The following is a 12,812-nucleotide window of genomic DNA, read 5'->3' on the forward strand; positions in this document are numbered from 1 at the left end:
TAACAGCCAAGCACCAAATGCAGTTAGATTTTCTGTTTAGTAAGTGAATAATCTCTAAGGTTATGTTTATACCAAAATAGTAATTTAATTAAACAAAAACATGCCATCTACCACATTTTTGTGTAATTTATGGGCACACTGCAATGTCTTTGTTACAGTTTAACAAACAAAGAAATACTGCATCATGAGGTTGCTTTGAGTCTATAAAAACACGGGAGCCAGTAGAAGTGTATCAAAGGCTTTGCAGCTGTCGAAATGGACTGAGTCTAAAGTTTGGTCTTACTTTGGATTTTTAGAGTGCCAAGAAACTTTAGAGAAAATGGTCACCCTGTGTACAGACACATACAAAATCTCTTCATAACCTCCACATTATAGTGAATGCAGGCTAAATTAACTTTTAGTTCAGTGTATGATGTAGAGACTTTCATAGCAGGACAGAAATATCGTAGCTTCTCTAACTTGTGAAAAGCTTGTCAATAATGTAAGAGTTCAGTGTTACTTTTCTCATTGTATGTCTGCAGACTATGTTCTGCTGACTGCAAATGGTCACAGGCTGCAGAGTCAACCAAACAAATACAGGGTTCCTTAAAAGCCGGTAATACTGAAGTCTGTTTAAAAAACAGCTTCAACAGAAAAAGTAGACTCAAATAATGACTGTTAATGTTTGTCACTTTTTGCGTTCATTGCATCATCGTCATCTTGTGACTCCATATTGTAAAGTGGGCCTAGGTCATCGCATTTGCTTAAATGCAACTTTTAGAACGGGAAAGGAATGTCTTTTAGTTAATGTTTTAAATGTTTTTATGTGTCAAAAAACAACCCAAACTTTTGGTTTCCTACGAAAGCAGCACTTTTGCACATTTTATATGCAGTATGAAGAATTAATTATAAATCATTGTGTGCATCAGTACTTCTTGAACATTTTCCACATATTTTAGTTGTGCCATGATTATGATAACTGTGATCACTTTGGTCACAATAATCATCAAATAAAATTTTCATACCATTTCATCTCTAGCAACATAATTATGAAAATGTTACATGGCAAGGCAGAAAAGGGTGATTACTGGAAAAAAAAAAACACGAGACATGACAAGGGAGCAGAAAGAGGGTGGATAATGGGAGGAAGAGTGGAAGATCGTTTTCCCACTCAGAAATTAGATACACATGCTGAAAATTCAAGGGGGGGGGGGGGGAACAGAGATAGAAAGGGAGAAATAACAGGGGTGGAAAATGACGTAGCAGCACGGGCCATCAGTCACTCCGAAAGCAGGCCTGACACTAGTGCATCAATAATTCAGATAACTATGGCTAATGAGCAAGATCCAAACAAAATAACCCTTGAATTAACTGGAAGTACAATGAAACATTTCTATGTGCAAAATGTGGCACCATTATGCCTTTTTGGGTTTGGGTTTTATTGGCAACAGAAGAAAAGCTGGCAATTGGATACAATATTTATTTCTCTTGACCTGTAAAACATAAAAATGCATTTATTTTCACAAGAAAGAAATGACAGAGAGGACCAACTAAAAATGAGCATTCTTAGTATGCATATCTGAACAGAGTGTAATGAAGGACAAAGTGGAGGAATGGACCATTTTATATTCAATGTAAAAGAAAATTAATTAATTAATGAAAAAAAAGAGTGGTCCAATATTTATTAGTATTCCATATTTTTTCCAGTTCAAACATTTTAATTGTACAGGGTGACAATGGTGTGCTTGGTTTCAACGTAACTTTATTCTTTCATGAGTTACTTACAAGTTTCTCTTTGTTCAGCCATTGACACGTGAGGAGCGGATCGAAATTGTGTTGATATCTGGTGAACGTAGTAACTGGGTCATTGCAGCAGATTTCAATGCAAGACACCCTACGAGACCACCCATCTCCCATGCTACAGTCAGCAAACTGCTTGCTAAGTTTGGTGAAACTGGTTCAGTGTTGGATTTGCCAAAATGTGGACGCAAGAAAACTGTCACTAATGAAGAAACATCAGTTTCTGTCCTAGCTTCATTCAGCAAGGGCCCACAGCGTAGCACTCACCGCATGTCACTGGAGAGTGGCATTAGTCGAACATCCCTTCGGCGGATATTAGCTACACAAATGGCAACCTTACAAACTCCAGCTACTGCAGCATCTCAACGAGGATGACCGAGATCGGCGCACAGAATTTGCAGAATGGGCAAAATAAAAATTGGAACAGGAACCTCAGTTCACGCAGAAGATTTTGTTCAGTGATGAGGCAAACTTTGATGTGAATGGTGAAGTTAACAAACAAAACCACTGTTATTGGTCTGACACTAACCCACATTGGATGGATCCCTCCAAGACTTTTGGAACAACAAAAGTGATGGTTTGGTGTGGTATATGGGGTACAACGATACTGGGTTAATTCTTCATCATTGGAAACCTCAAGGCCACTGGATATTTGAAATTGCTACATGATGATGTGTTTCCCTCTTTATGCACTGAAGCTGGCACGTTCCCTGAGCTTTTCCAGCAAGATGGTGCACCACCACATTATGGGTGCTAGGTCTGAGCATTCCTAGATGAACAGTTTCCTGGAAAGTGGATTGGTCATCGTGGGCCAGTTGAATGGCCCCCAAGGTCTCCCGATCTGACCCCCTTAGACTTTTATCTTTGGGGTCATCTGAAGGCAATTGTCTATGGTGTGAAGATACGAGATGTGCAGCACCTGAAACTACGGATACTGGATGCCTGTGCTGGCATTTCTCCTGCGGTGTTGCTATCAGTGTGTGAAGAGTGGGAGAAGAGGGTTGCATTGACAATCCAACACAATGGGCAACACAATGGGCAGCACATTGAACACATTTTATAAGTGGTCAGAAACTTGTAAATAATTCGTGAAAGAATAAAGTCACGTTGAAACCAAGCACACCATTGTTTTTCTTGTGACATTACGAATAAGTTTGATGTGTCACATGGCCCTCTTCCTATTGAAAAAACAAAAGTTGTATCCAAGATGGCCGACTTCTAAATGGCCACCATGGTCACCACCCATCTTGAGGAGTTTGCCCCCTCACATATACTAATGTGCCACAAACAGGACTTTAATATCACCAACCATTCCCATGTTATTACGGTGTATCCGTATAAATGGCCCACCCTGTATTATGGATTGCATTATAGATCATGGGGTTGTATGGAACACATATTTTATCTATAACAAGATTTATGTCTAGAGCAGAGGACATGATTGCTATAGCGGACAATGCACACCTTATCTCTTACCATCCAGGAAGTTCTCATCTATCCAATGAAAACCAGAGCAAGAAACAGTGGACCCGTAATAAATACAAAATGAAATTAAGTAATGCCAGCCCTACTTCATTCTCTTGCAGAATTGGTCCTTCCTAATTCTATGGGGTTTATATTTCCATATAAAATGGAGAATCACTGAGTCACCCAGTCTTATAAAATAGTTTTTAGTAAGATAGATGAGGAAGTTCTGACAGAAATAAAGCAACTGTGACAGAAGCATCATCTTTACAGCATACATTCTTCCCAGTAATGAAATTGTTTGTGTCTTCCAGAATTTAATCTTCTTTTATTTACTAATTTATTTTTAACTTAAAAGACTAAAATTAGACTCAAACACAAAGCTGCACTTCTTAACAATCACAATTCCGTGACATGTAGTGTTATTTTTAACAGAAATTGCTTAAGCCCTTTTTGGACAGTCTTTAGTCTGTTTTTCTCTAATTAATCCAGCAATGTGCCAAATAAATAATGTTTCCAGCTAAACTGGGTTAATCAGAGACTAATGCATGATGTCAAAAGCTACTGCAGCCTTTTCAAAAATAAAACCCTATTGACTAGATTCTTAAGTGTTTCATATAAATTTTAATATTTAATATTTTAATATTTTAAGATGATAATGGATTCAAATTCAAGAACATAAATCAGCACAGTGCATTAAACATCAAAATATAACATGATACAACAAAAAGAACCACACATTTACTCAGTATCTGCTGGTTCTTAAAAATCAATCAGCAAAATTTGTAACTTGTAAGCTAGCATTTCCCATGACCAAGTCAGACAGAAAACCAAGAGTCAATACTGCTTACACAGCTTTATAAACCCCAGTCTAAACTGTGAAAGTGGCTTGGGTTATGCCCTGAAGGGCCTACCCAGTAGTTTATTGGGCCTCTGTGTGCAGAGGTAGCAGTCTCTTATTATTCCCATCCACTTATTAGACTGGTCCCTGGGTGTGGTAGCAAGCCCACTACTTTGCAATCTCTATCTCTCTGAAGATATATAATTCTCTTGATATATAATTTCTTCTTGCCTGCCGCCCTGAACTTTTTTCTCTTTACCTCCCCTGACTCCACATACCTAGGTATAGGAAGTGCTTACACCGGTTCTTTCTTTGTGCTGCGGTCAGCCTTGAGACAGAAACACAACCAGCTCTAATATCTAGCAGAGCCGGTGTGATGAACAAGGGCTTACTGAAGGGATATAAATATTCTTTCTCTCTCAATGACCATTTCTTCCTCTAGCTTAGTCACAAAAAGTAGGCATTAAAAACAAGGCAGGCTTCAGCACTGTTGCCATAAGTTATTTGTTTGTTTATTTTCATTTGTTTTTGTTATCATCAGTCTTGATCAGGAATTTCAATCTCATTTTACATTGTGGGAAACATAACTTAGAAACGTATGAAAATACAGTCTAAAGTCACACAATCTTTGCCGTCTTTTACATTTTCCAACCTTCCAGTAAGCCAGATGGTTTGCCGGGACTATTCTAGCCCCTGAGCTTTATGTTTGACACCCCCGGTCTAAATACTTCTCCTTTTACCACTAAAGAATAATTTATCAGAGTTACTACAGACATTTTTAATGCTTTTCCTTACACTTTTCCAACACTCATCAGATATTGTCTATGTTGCAATTATTTCATTCAGAAAACAATGATCCATCATTCATTCCCACTTCCCACAAAAGCAGCTGTGTGGAGGTGATAAATAAGCCAGACATTGAACTTCTCTTTCTAGCACTCTCTCACTGTCCTTTATTTTCATCACTTGCTCAAAAATTTTGTGGCACTTTTCATGTGTCACTCCCAGTGCAAAGCTATTGATCTGACTCTGAAGGGATTATCGGACAGCGTGTGCTGTTTTTAAAGGATATTGCATACACCCCATGATAGCTGTCTTTTAACTCTGCAAACCAGTGTGACTGTTTAAATCAACTATAAATACAATTTTGATGTGCTCTGCCAGCACACCTTAAGAATTGGTTTTGAGGAATCAAATCCCAGCCCGATTGTCCACGCAGTATACATGCCAACAATAAATGTGCCAGAACAACGTTCAGTTTGTGCAAAATGTACAGTAGGTCACAAAGTTTTTATAGTAGCTACAGATTTAGACCTATTTTTCTGCTTTTTGTTTTTTTTCCACTCATAGTGACAAAGGAGATTTACTTCATTCTGTACGAAGGATGCAAACATGTTTCCAAACAGAGGTTCCAATATACTTTTCAAGAATCTCCAAAGCCTTCTGACACACAGGCCAAGAAACTGGGCAATGACCTCCTGGCAATCTCTGGTTGCTAGGATAAAAGTGCATTCCTGACCTGTTGGCAAAGGGCTGCACCAAAAACCTCCTCTTGATTGCTTTGGTTACTAGCAAATTGCTGCTCTAATCCATAGCTTGCATAGTCAGACTTCTCTACAAACACCACTGGCCAAGTGATAATAAAACTTGAAGTGTAACAGAGATTTTTCTCCTTCAAAGTAAAAGCCGCACCTTATCATGCCAACCAACACATCTAGATGGCCAAATGACCAAAAGGCCAATCTCCAATTCCAGTTTGCAAACCATCCTAACTTGCCTGAACGTCCTCCCTTAACCTCCTAAGACCCGAACTCTTTCATCACATGCATTTTTAATTTCTCTTTGATATTTGGGCTGATTGGGACCTGATGAATGTAAAAACAAAGAATTACCTGAGCTTTTTTTTTAACCTGATTTTTGTTTCTAAGAAAAATGAGAGCCCCATATAAGGATATTCGTTTAAAATTTCGATAGGACAGTAGCAGTATAATGTCCCCGTAAGTGGATATCAGGCCCTTGTAGAGCAAAATTTAGTATTTTGGTCTAAATAACCCAAAATGTGATGTCCACATATGTGGACGCCAGGTCCTAGGAGGTTAAATAGAATATTCAATTACATTATTTAAGAATCAATAAGAGATTCCTTGTATGCAGACTGGACAAAATCTCAAAAAATTATTTTAATAAATATGAGCTAACATTTTTTTTTGAACCTCAAAATGGACCAATTTCATAAAAACTGGAGGAAGTGGGAGAGATTTGTTGAAGGTGGTAATGTGGGATGATGGGTGGTGGGTTATATAACCACAGCTTAACGTTTAAGCTTAAAGTATTTTCACGCAACTACTGGATGAAGGAAGGCCTGCTAAGGACATGGTCACTGTTTTTTTAGAAGGCAGCTCGTAAAAGAGACTGGAAATACCCTTCCGAATATCATCAGGGATGGACTGTAAAGCGCTGCGTGGACAGTAGCAAAAACCTGACAACATGGGACCTGTAAAGTGGTGGAGGGGAGCTCCCCCAGACCGGGCAGATCTGAGGGTGTCACTGTGCCATTATGTTATTGTCAGTGCATATTATGTTTGTTTGATTTGGTTTTTTTTGTTTTGTTTTTTGCTGTTTTTGTTTTTTTCATGTGGATGACTGTCATAATTACAAAACTTTCAATAAAAAAATAAAATAAAATAATAATAATAAATATGAGCTAAAGCTAGGGCTGTTCGATATAACGATTTATATCGGATGACGATACAAAAACGTCTATCGGTTCATTTTACGCTATCGCTTGTTTCTTGGTGTCGCAAAATAAACTGTTTACGGCAACATTTTTTCATCGTTTTGACGGTCACTGTAGTGGCTATATTAATTTCTTAAAGTTCTCTCTTTCTCGTATATTTTATATAACCACACTACAGAACGGACAAGCGCCTGTTTTTATGCGTTGTGGTTAGCAACAACGACGGTAACAGCATCGCGTGTCCACTTGTTTATGTTCCACATAAACCTTTCACAATAAAGCTCAAGATCCTGTTGAGACTTTTCAAAATAAACTGAATCACGTGAAAGAGCAGATTATTTACGGATGAGAAGTAAAAAAGAGTCGCCAGGTGCTAAAAAAATAAACCTTAGACTCAAACGTTAGAACAGGCTTTTGCCTGCAGCACGCTGTGTAATAAATACTCACAAAGAAATTGGCGGCCGTTACAACTTATGTCTAAAAATGTATCGTTTCATGCATCAGTTAAAACACTGGACTCCAGCTACATGACGCACAGCTGGAAACACTTCCCACAAGTCGAGCTGCCCGAGATTCACAGAATTTACAGAAAATGTTACATTTTTGTGATTTATATCGTTATCGGACGATAGAATTCTTATATCAGGATATGAGATTTTGGTCATATCGCACAGCCCTAGCTAAAGCTATGATCTAGTTCCAGTTAAGTGACTAAAGCCAAAAAACAAACAAATATGCAAACCTATGTGTACTTAGTTAACAAAACAAAATTTTAATATTTAACAGCTTTACCTTTAACATTCAGATCATGTTATCCTTCACTACAGTTTAGAGTTAAATCATACATTGGCCAGAGCCAGAGGAAAGGGCAGTGAGGGAGAGCAGAAATTGGTGAGAGGAATACAAAGTGCTGCTTCACCATTTTGTCCATTTCCAGCTAAATAAGATCTTCCTCCGCCTCCTCCACCTCTCCTGCTATGGCCTCTGGCAGGCAACTGGGAAAATACATTTCTCACATTATAACCCCTCAATATTTCTCCTGTGGCTCATCGAAAGTATGGCTGTCTCTCACTCTGTGTGTGTGTGTGTGTGTGTGCTGTGTGTTTTGTTTGTGTGTGTGCGTGTATGTAAGTGTGACTACCTCCTCTCTTCTATTTGGTACTTTATAAAGGATGGTCCAAAGTTAAATGTTGGCAGAAAAAATACTTTAACTCCAAAGTTTTAAAGAGAGGCGGTTCAATGTCAGAGAAGCAAACTAATAATAGCTGGATAAATTTAAGCCGGGTAAGTAATTGAGAAATGCTTTTTCTGCCACTCATTAGGTAATGCAGAGGTGTCCTTGAGCCGGTCAGTGTCTAACAGACTGTGACTATAACAGGCAACTCCCCTGTGCATTTTTGTGAAAGTGAAGCAAAGCATTGCTGCAAGTAAGCACTGATGCACTTACTACCCTTGCATGAATAATGTTACAAATAAGAATTTTATAATAATCTATTTTTTAAATCTATTCATTGTCATTGCCACTTAACAAGACATTACAAATTTGGTTTCAACCAGCCACAGTTTCCCACAAACTACACAAAACTGATTATTTATATAGTAACACATTTTCATTTTAAAATTGTCATAAAGATACACAAGCCTGAAGTTGTTACTTTATAATTATTGAAAGTCTCCTAGACGCAATACGGCACATTAATTACAGATACACCTCCCAAGCCATTAGGAGTAGTGACAGAAAGGGTTTACAGCAAGCTGCAAAGCAAACTTGCCATTTTCAATTATTCATTCATTTGCTCACTCATTCAACTACTTTTTCATCAGTGGCTAATCAGTCATTTATTCATAATTTCTTACACTCAGTCAGTTCTTTGTTCATTCATTAGTTGACACATTCAATTCATTCATTCAGATGTTCATTCACCTGTCATGTATTTGTCCATGCATTCTTTCTTGTACTCATTCCACAATTAGTCCACTCAATTAATTTTCTATTCATTTTCAAAGTCAGCTCAGAAGAAAGGTGTTGATGAGGTGGTCCAACAGGAAAGGCACAACAGCATTCTGACTTGATCCAAGTCCCGTGGTCTATAAAAATATATAACTGTTCAACATACTATAGTCAGCAGGGTTCATCAGACTTTAGGTAAATAACTTCACCACATATAGCTAAAGGAAATGAAAGGCAAGAAAATGATCTTGTAATTTTAATAATGGAAACCATTACAGGATAGAATCACAACACAAGTTACAATCAACTCTGCAGATAAACCAACAAAAACCTATTATTGAACTGAAGTTACCCACATACATTACCACATACAAATCCACTGATCATGACTATGTAGACAAATAAAATTCCTACAATGGCAAAGGACTATAAAATCCAATCTGGTCTAGAACATCTAGATATCCCAGAGTGCTGATATATCATTTTTATACTTTTGTGGCTATGCTTATTAAATTTGAACCTGCTTATTTAATGCTTCATTCTGTATTCTGTGTTGTCAGGCAAGCATCTAGAGTCACAGGCAAGCATCTAACATGCCCTTTGTATTTATGTTTTAAAAAGTACAATACAAAAAAGTTTGCATCTTTTTTGTATTTTATATTAGGTCAAAATGTAAAACAATAAAACTTGCACTTTTGCATTTTCAGTGCCAGTGGCACTATCACTGATTCTAATTGTTGGGTAAAAACTTAAGGAGTGCTAGTTTAAAGATGAATTTACTGCAAACGGTTCAAAAGCAGAATTAATGTAATTTTAAACATGGCTTGGTCTAAATTCACAGAATGTTAAGGTTTTAAAAATAAAGTGTTCCTGTTTCAACTCCCTAGTTGATGCTGGGAGTATCAGGCTTTTACTGTGTTTGTGTGGATTGTAGATTGGTAGCACAAAATGTTTGGCTACATATATTTAAAAATATGATGTTCTATCAATAAATAAAATAGGAAAACATATGATGGAAAAAGAGCCTGATACATGCTGTGCTTTGTAGCTCTTTTCTACACAGTCCGATACTCTTAGCTGAATGCTGACGAGTTTACCTAAAACTACTTCTAAATCTGACTAGATGCTGACTCCACTTCCTGCACCACCACCCAATATGATAACCATTTTGGCTGACAGTGCAGTCAAGAGCATTTAGAAAAGGTGCTCAAGATTTTATGACCAAACAAGCATGAGGTTCTACACTTTTATTTCTCTCGATTTTTGCATCACAGATATCTACATTTGATGCCAGCAAAAGCAATAAAAACTACATGTTCAAGCAAAAACTACTAAAGCCTGTTGGTAAAATTTTAAGTCTTGACACATATGCCATTAAGGAGGAAACTTAAGACTTTGTCATTAAACATGTTCATTAAACAGTTCTCAGATTTAACTTGATAGCTCAGGGTTTCTTAGTTTTTGACTGGTCAGTTAGCCTAATTCTTTTTTCACATTTAGTTGATTAAGAAAGTCACTACGAATATCCCTAGTAGAAAGGCAAGATGAAGTGCTTCAATCAAAAGAAATCTCTTGTGCAATAAGGTTAGACACTTGTAATTTAATCTGCATGCAGGAAACAGTGTTGGAAGGGTGGTTCAGCTAGCTGTCATGCTCCTTGTTTCTCATGAAAACCCCCAAAAATATCAGTGATCGAGAGGAAGACAAGAGCAGACATATGGACAAATTTCAAATTTTATGTCAAGGAAAATAAGATGTTTTGTATGAAGGAACTCTAACCAGTAAAAACACTAAAAACTTCTTCACTTTATTAGGGCTGCAGCTATCGATTACTTTAGTAATTGAGTAATCTCAAGTAATTATTCCATCGATTAATCAGATAAGAAATACTTTTTTTTTAATGAGCAATGATGAATATTCAAGAGAGAAAAAACAGATCTTTCAGAATGAACTGCTTATTCTTTTCCATTTTAGAAATTGTAAGTTTAACTGTATACAACATCTGTCAAAAAAAGCACTGTTGCCTCACAGCAAGAAGGTCCTGACATCGACTTCACCATCTGTGTGGAGTTTGCATGTTGCCCCCATGTCTGCGTGGGTTCTCTCCAGATACTCTGGCTTCCTCCCTCAGTCCAAAGGCATGCAGGGTTAGGTTACTAGTAGTAGATAATATTAAATTGCGAATGGCTGTCTGTCTCTGTGTGTTAGCCCTGTGACATACTTGCAACTATGATACTTGCGCTATGACAACTGGAATAGGCTCCAGGCTCGAGTCCCCTTTATTAATAATAATTCAGTCTCCAATCTAACAAACCTCAGGTCTTGGCTCAGAGTTTAATGGCCCATGAACAGTGTTACTTGCTTATGAAAAGAGCTTTAATTTTTATATTTTTAAATATTAGTGCAATCTAAATAATACAATGTTTTATACGATTTCACTTTTAAACTGAAAATGTTACGAAAGCCTTGAAATAAATACTATTGGAGCAGATACAAAGGTTGCTTTTCTTCATGTCAGAGTTTATTGATGAGGTGGTTTGATGAAGGACTCTAGCTGACTTTTTTCCAGTAAAGATTTGAAAGGTGAGCACAGGAACAACAGTGCTGTTTTGGATGCTAGAAAACATTTTCTTTCACTCAGCCTTAGCTCACCATCTCAGTAACGGCTCCATCATTTGCATTGTTGAATTATCAGTGTTTTTGTTTAAAACTGAAGGGTATGTGGGCTTAATGTTTTCAGACTTTTTATTCACACACTGATCTTAAATACGTTTGTATTGCAGGTCTTTTTTAAGTCACAAATGTGGGTGAAACGCTCACGTATACATCGCTTAACACACAGCGCGCTACAGAGTCCTGTGTTAAACAAAACATCTAAGTAAATTTTTTTGTAATGAAATTATTCAAATTACTCGATGAATGGCTTTATATTCTTTAATTATTAATCAACTTTAATAGTTCCACTATTACTTCAATAAAACCACATCACCCTCTTTTACTAATCCGACAACCGGCACATCACAGAAACCTCAGCACGCTGCTATCAGTTGTGGTTATTCTGGCATCCTCACCAGCATTATTAAACTACTGATAAGTAAACCGTAACACTTCCTATTCTGACAGATTTCAAAATAAAGTCATTACTCGCCACACTGCACCAGTGTTTGAGTGAGCAGTGCCAAAAAGCACCAATAGAAACTGTTTCCAAACAAAACACACTTTACATACAGCAGCTGTTGACAGCCCGCTTTAGCTTGCTCTGCTTATTCATCCTTTTGTCATCGTCAGAAACACAGGAGGGCGTAGTGACGCAGAAAACGTGACAAGCACACCTTTTTATAAGACTTTTCTTTAAAACACATATTGGCACCAATGGAATTTATTGCTACTAAGAAACGGCATGTCAAGAGCCTCTCTCTGAGTTACTTCCTGGGAATTCTGACTAACCCAGGCTAGCTTAAAAAACACCGGTAGGTTAAACCTGCACATCCCTTTCAGTGAGTAGCGTGGCCATTTTACATGAAAAACACATTTTTACGGTTGAAACATTACCTCTTTCTTCTTCTGTCCTCCCCCCGGTGGCAGACATACCATTAGGCAGAAAAAAACAGCCAAGACCTGCAGGTTAACAATGGATTTAGCCCAAACAGACGCCATGACGGAAGGATGCTATGAATGCGAGACACGTCTCGACCAAGCGATTGGATCCTACGTTATCCAATCAGCGGAAAAGGATTTGAATATGGAGACCTCTGGGGTTTGTAGTTTTAACGTTCACAGTACTGTCCTGCTAATACGTTTCTGATCCATGCGTTGGAGGAGGCGTAGCCAAAAAACTGTATTATTTCCATGATTTAGGTTTGCCTCTCATTTATAATCTATGACCCTGACCTAAGTAGTTAATGAAAAAAGCCAGGCTGTAGTCACATCATTATTCTGTAGAATTATGATTTCAGGGCAACCAAGTGAAGCTAAAAATATACATATATGAAATAAGTACTTATTTGAATACATCAAAAAATACATGCATGGATTTTATA

At 37.5% G+C, this 12,812-nt stretch overlaps 1 protein-coding gene across 1 annotated transcript in view; it reads right to left on the reverse strand.

Moving 5' to 3' along the window:
* Window positions 1-12,465, reverse strand: part of LOC102781458 (dolichyl-diphosphooligosaccharide--protein glycosyltransferase subunit TUSC3) — an 83,940-nt gene extending 71,475 nt beyond the window's left edge. Inside the window, exon 1 of the mRNA XM_087841892.1 lies at window positions 12,325-12,465. Coding sequence (XP_087698018.1) covers window positions 12,325-12,429 — 105 coding nt within the window. The 5' untranslated portion in view covers window positions 12,430-12,465. The remainder of the gene's footprint in view (window positions 1-12,324) is intronic.
* Between the last annotated feature and the right edge of the window lie 347 nt (window positions 12,466-12,812).

The sequence above is a fragment of the Neolamprologus brichardi genome, chromosome 6 (assembly GCF_056152115.1).
Source record: "Neolamprologus brichardi isolate AB-2024 chromosome 6, ASM5615211v1, whole genome shotgun sequence".
NCBI lineage: Eukaryota > Metazoa > Chordata > Actinopteri > Cichliformes > Cichlidae > Neolamprologus > Neolamprologus brichardi.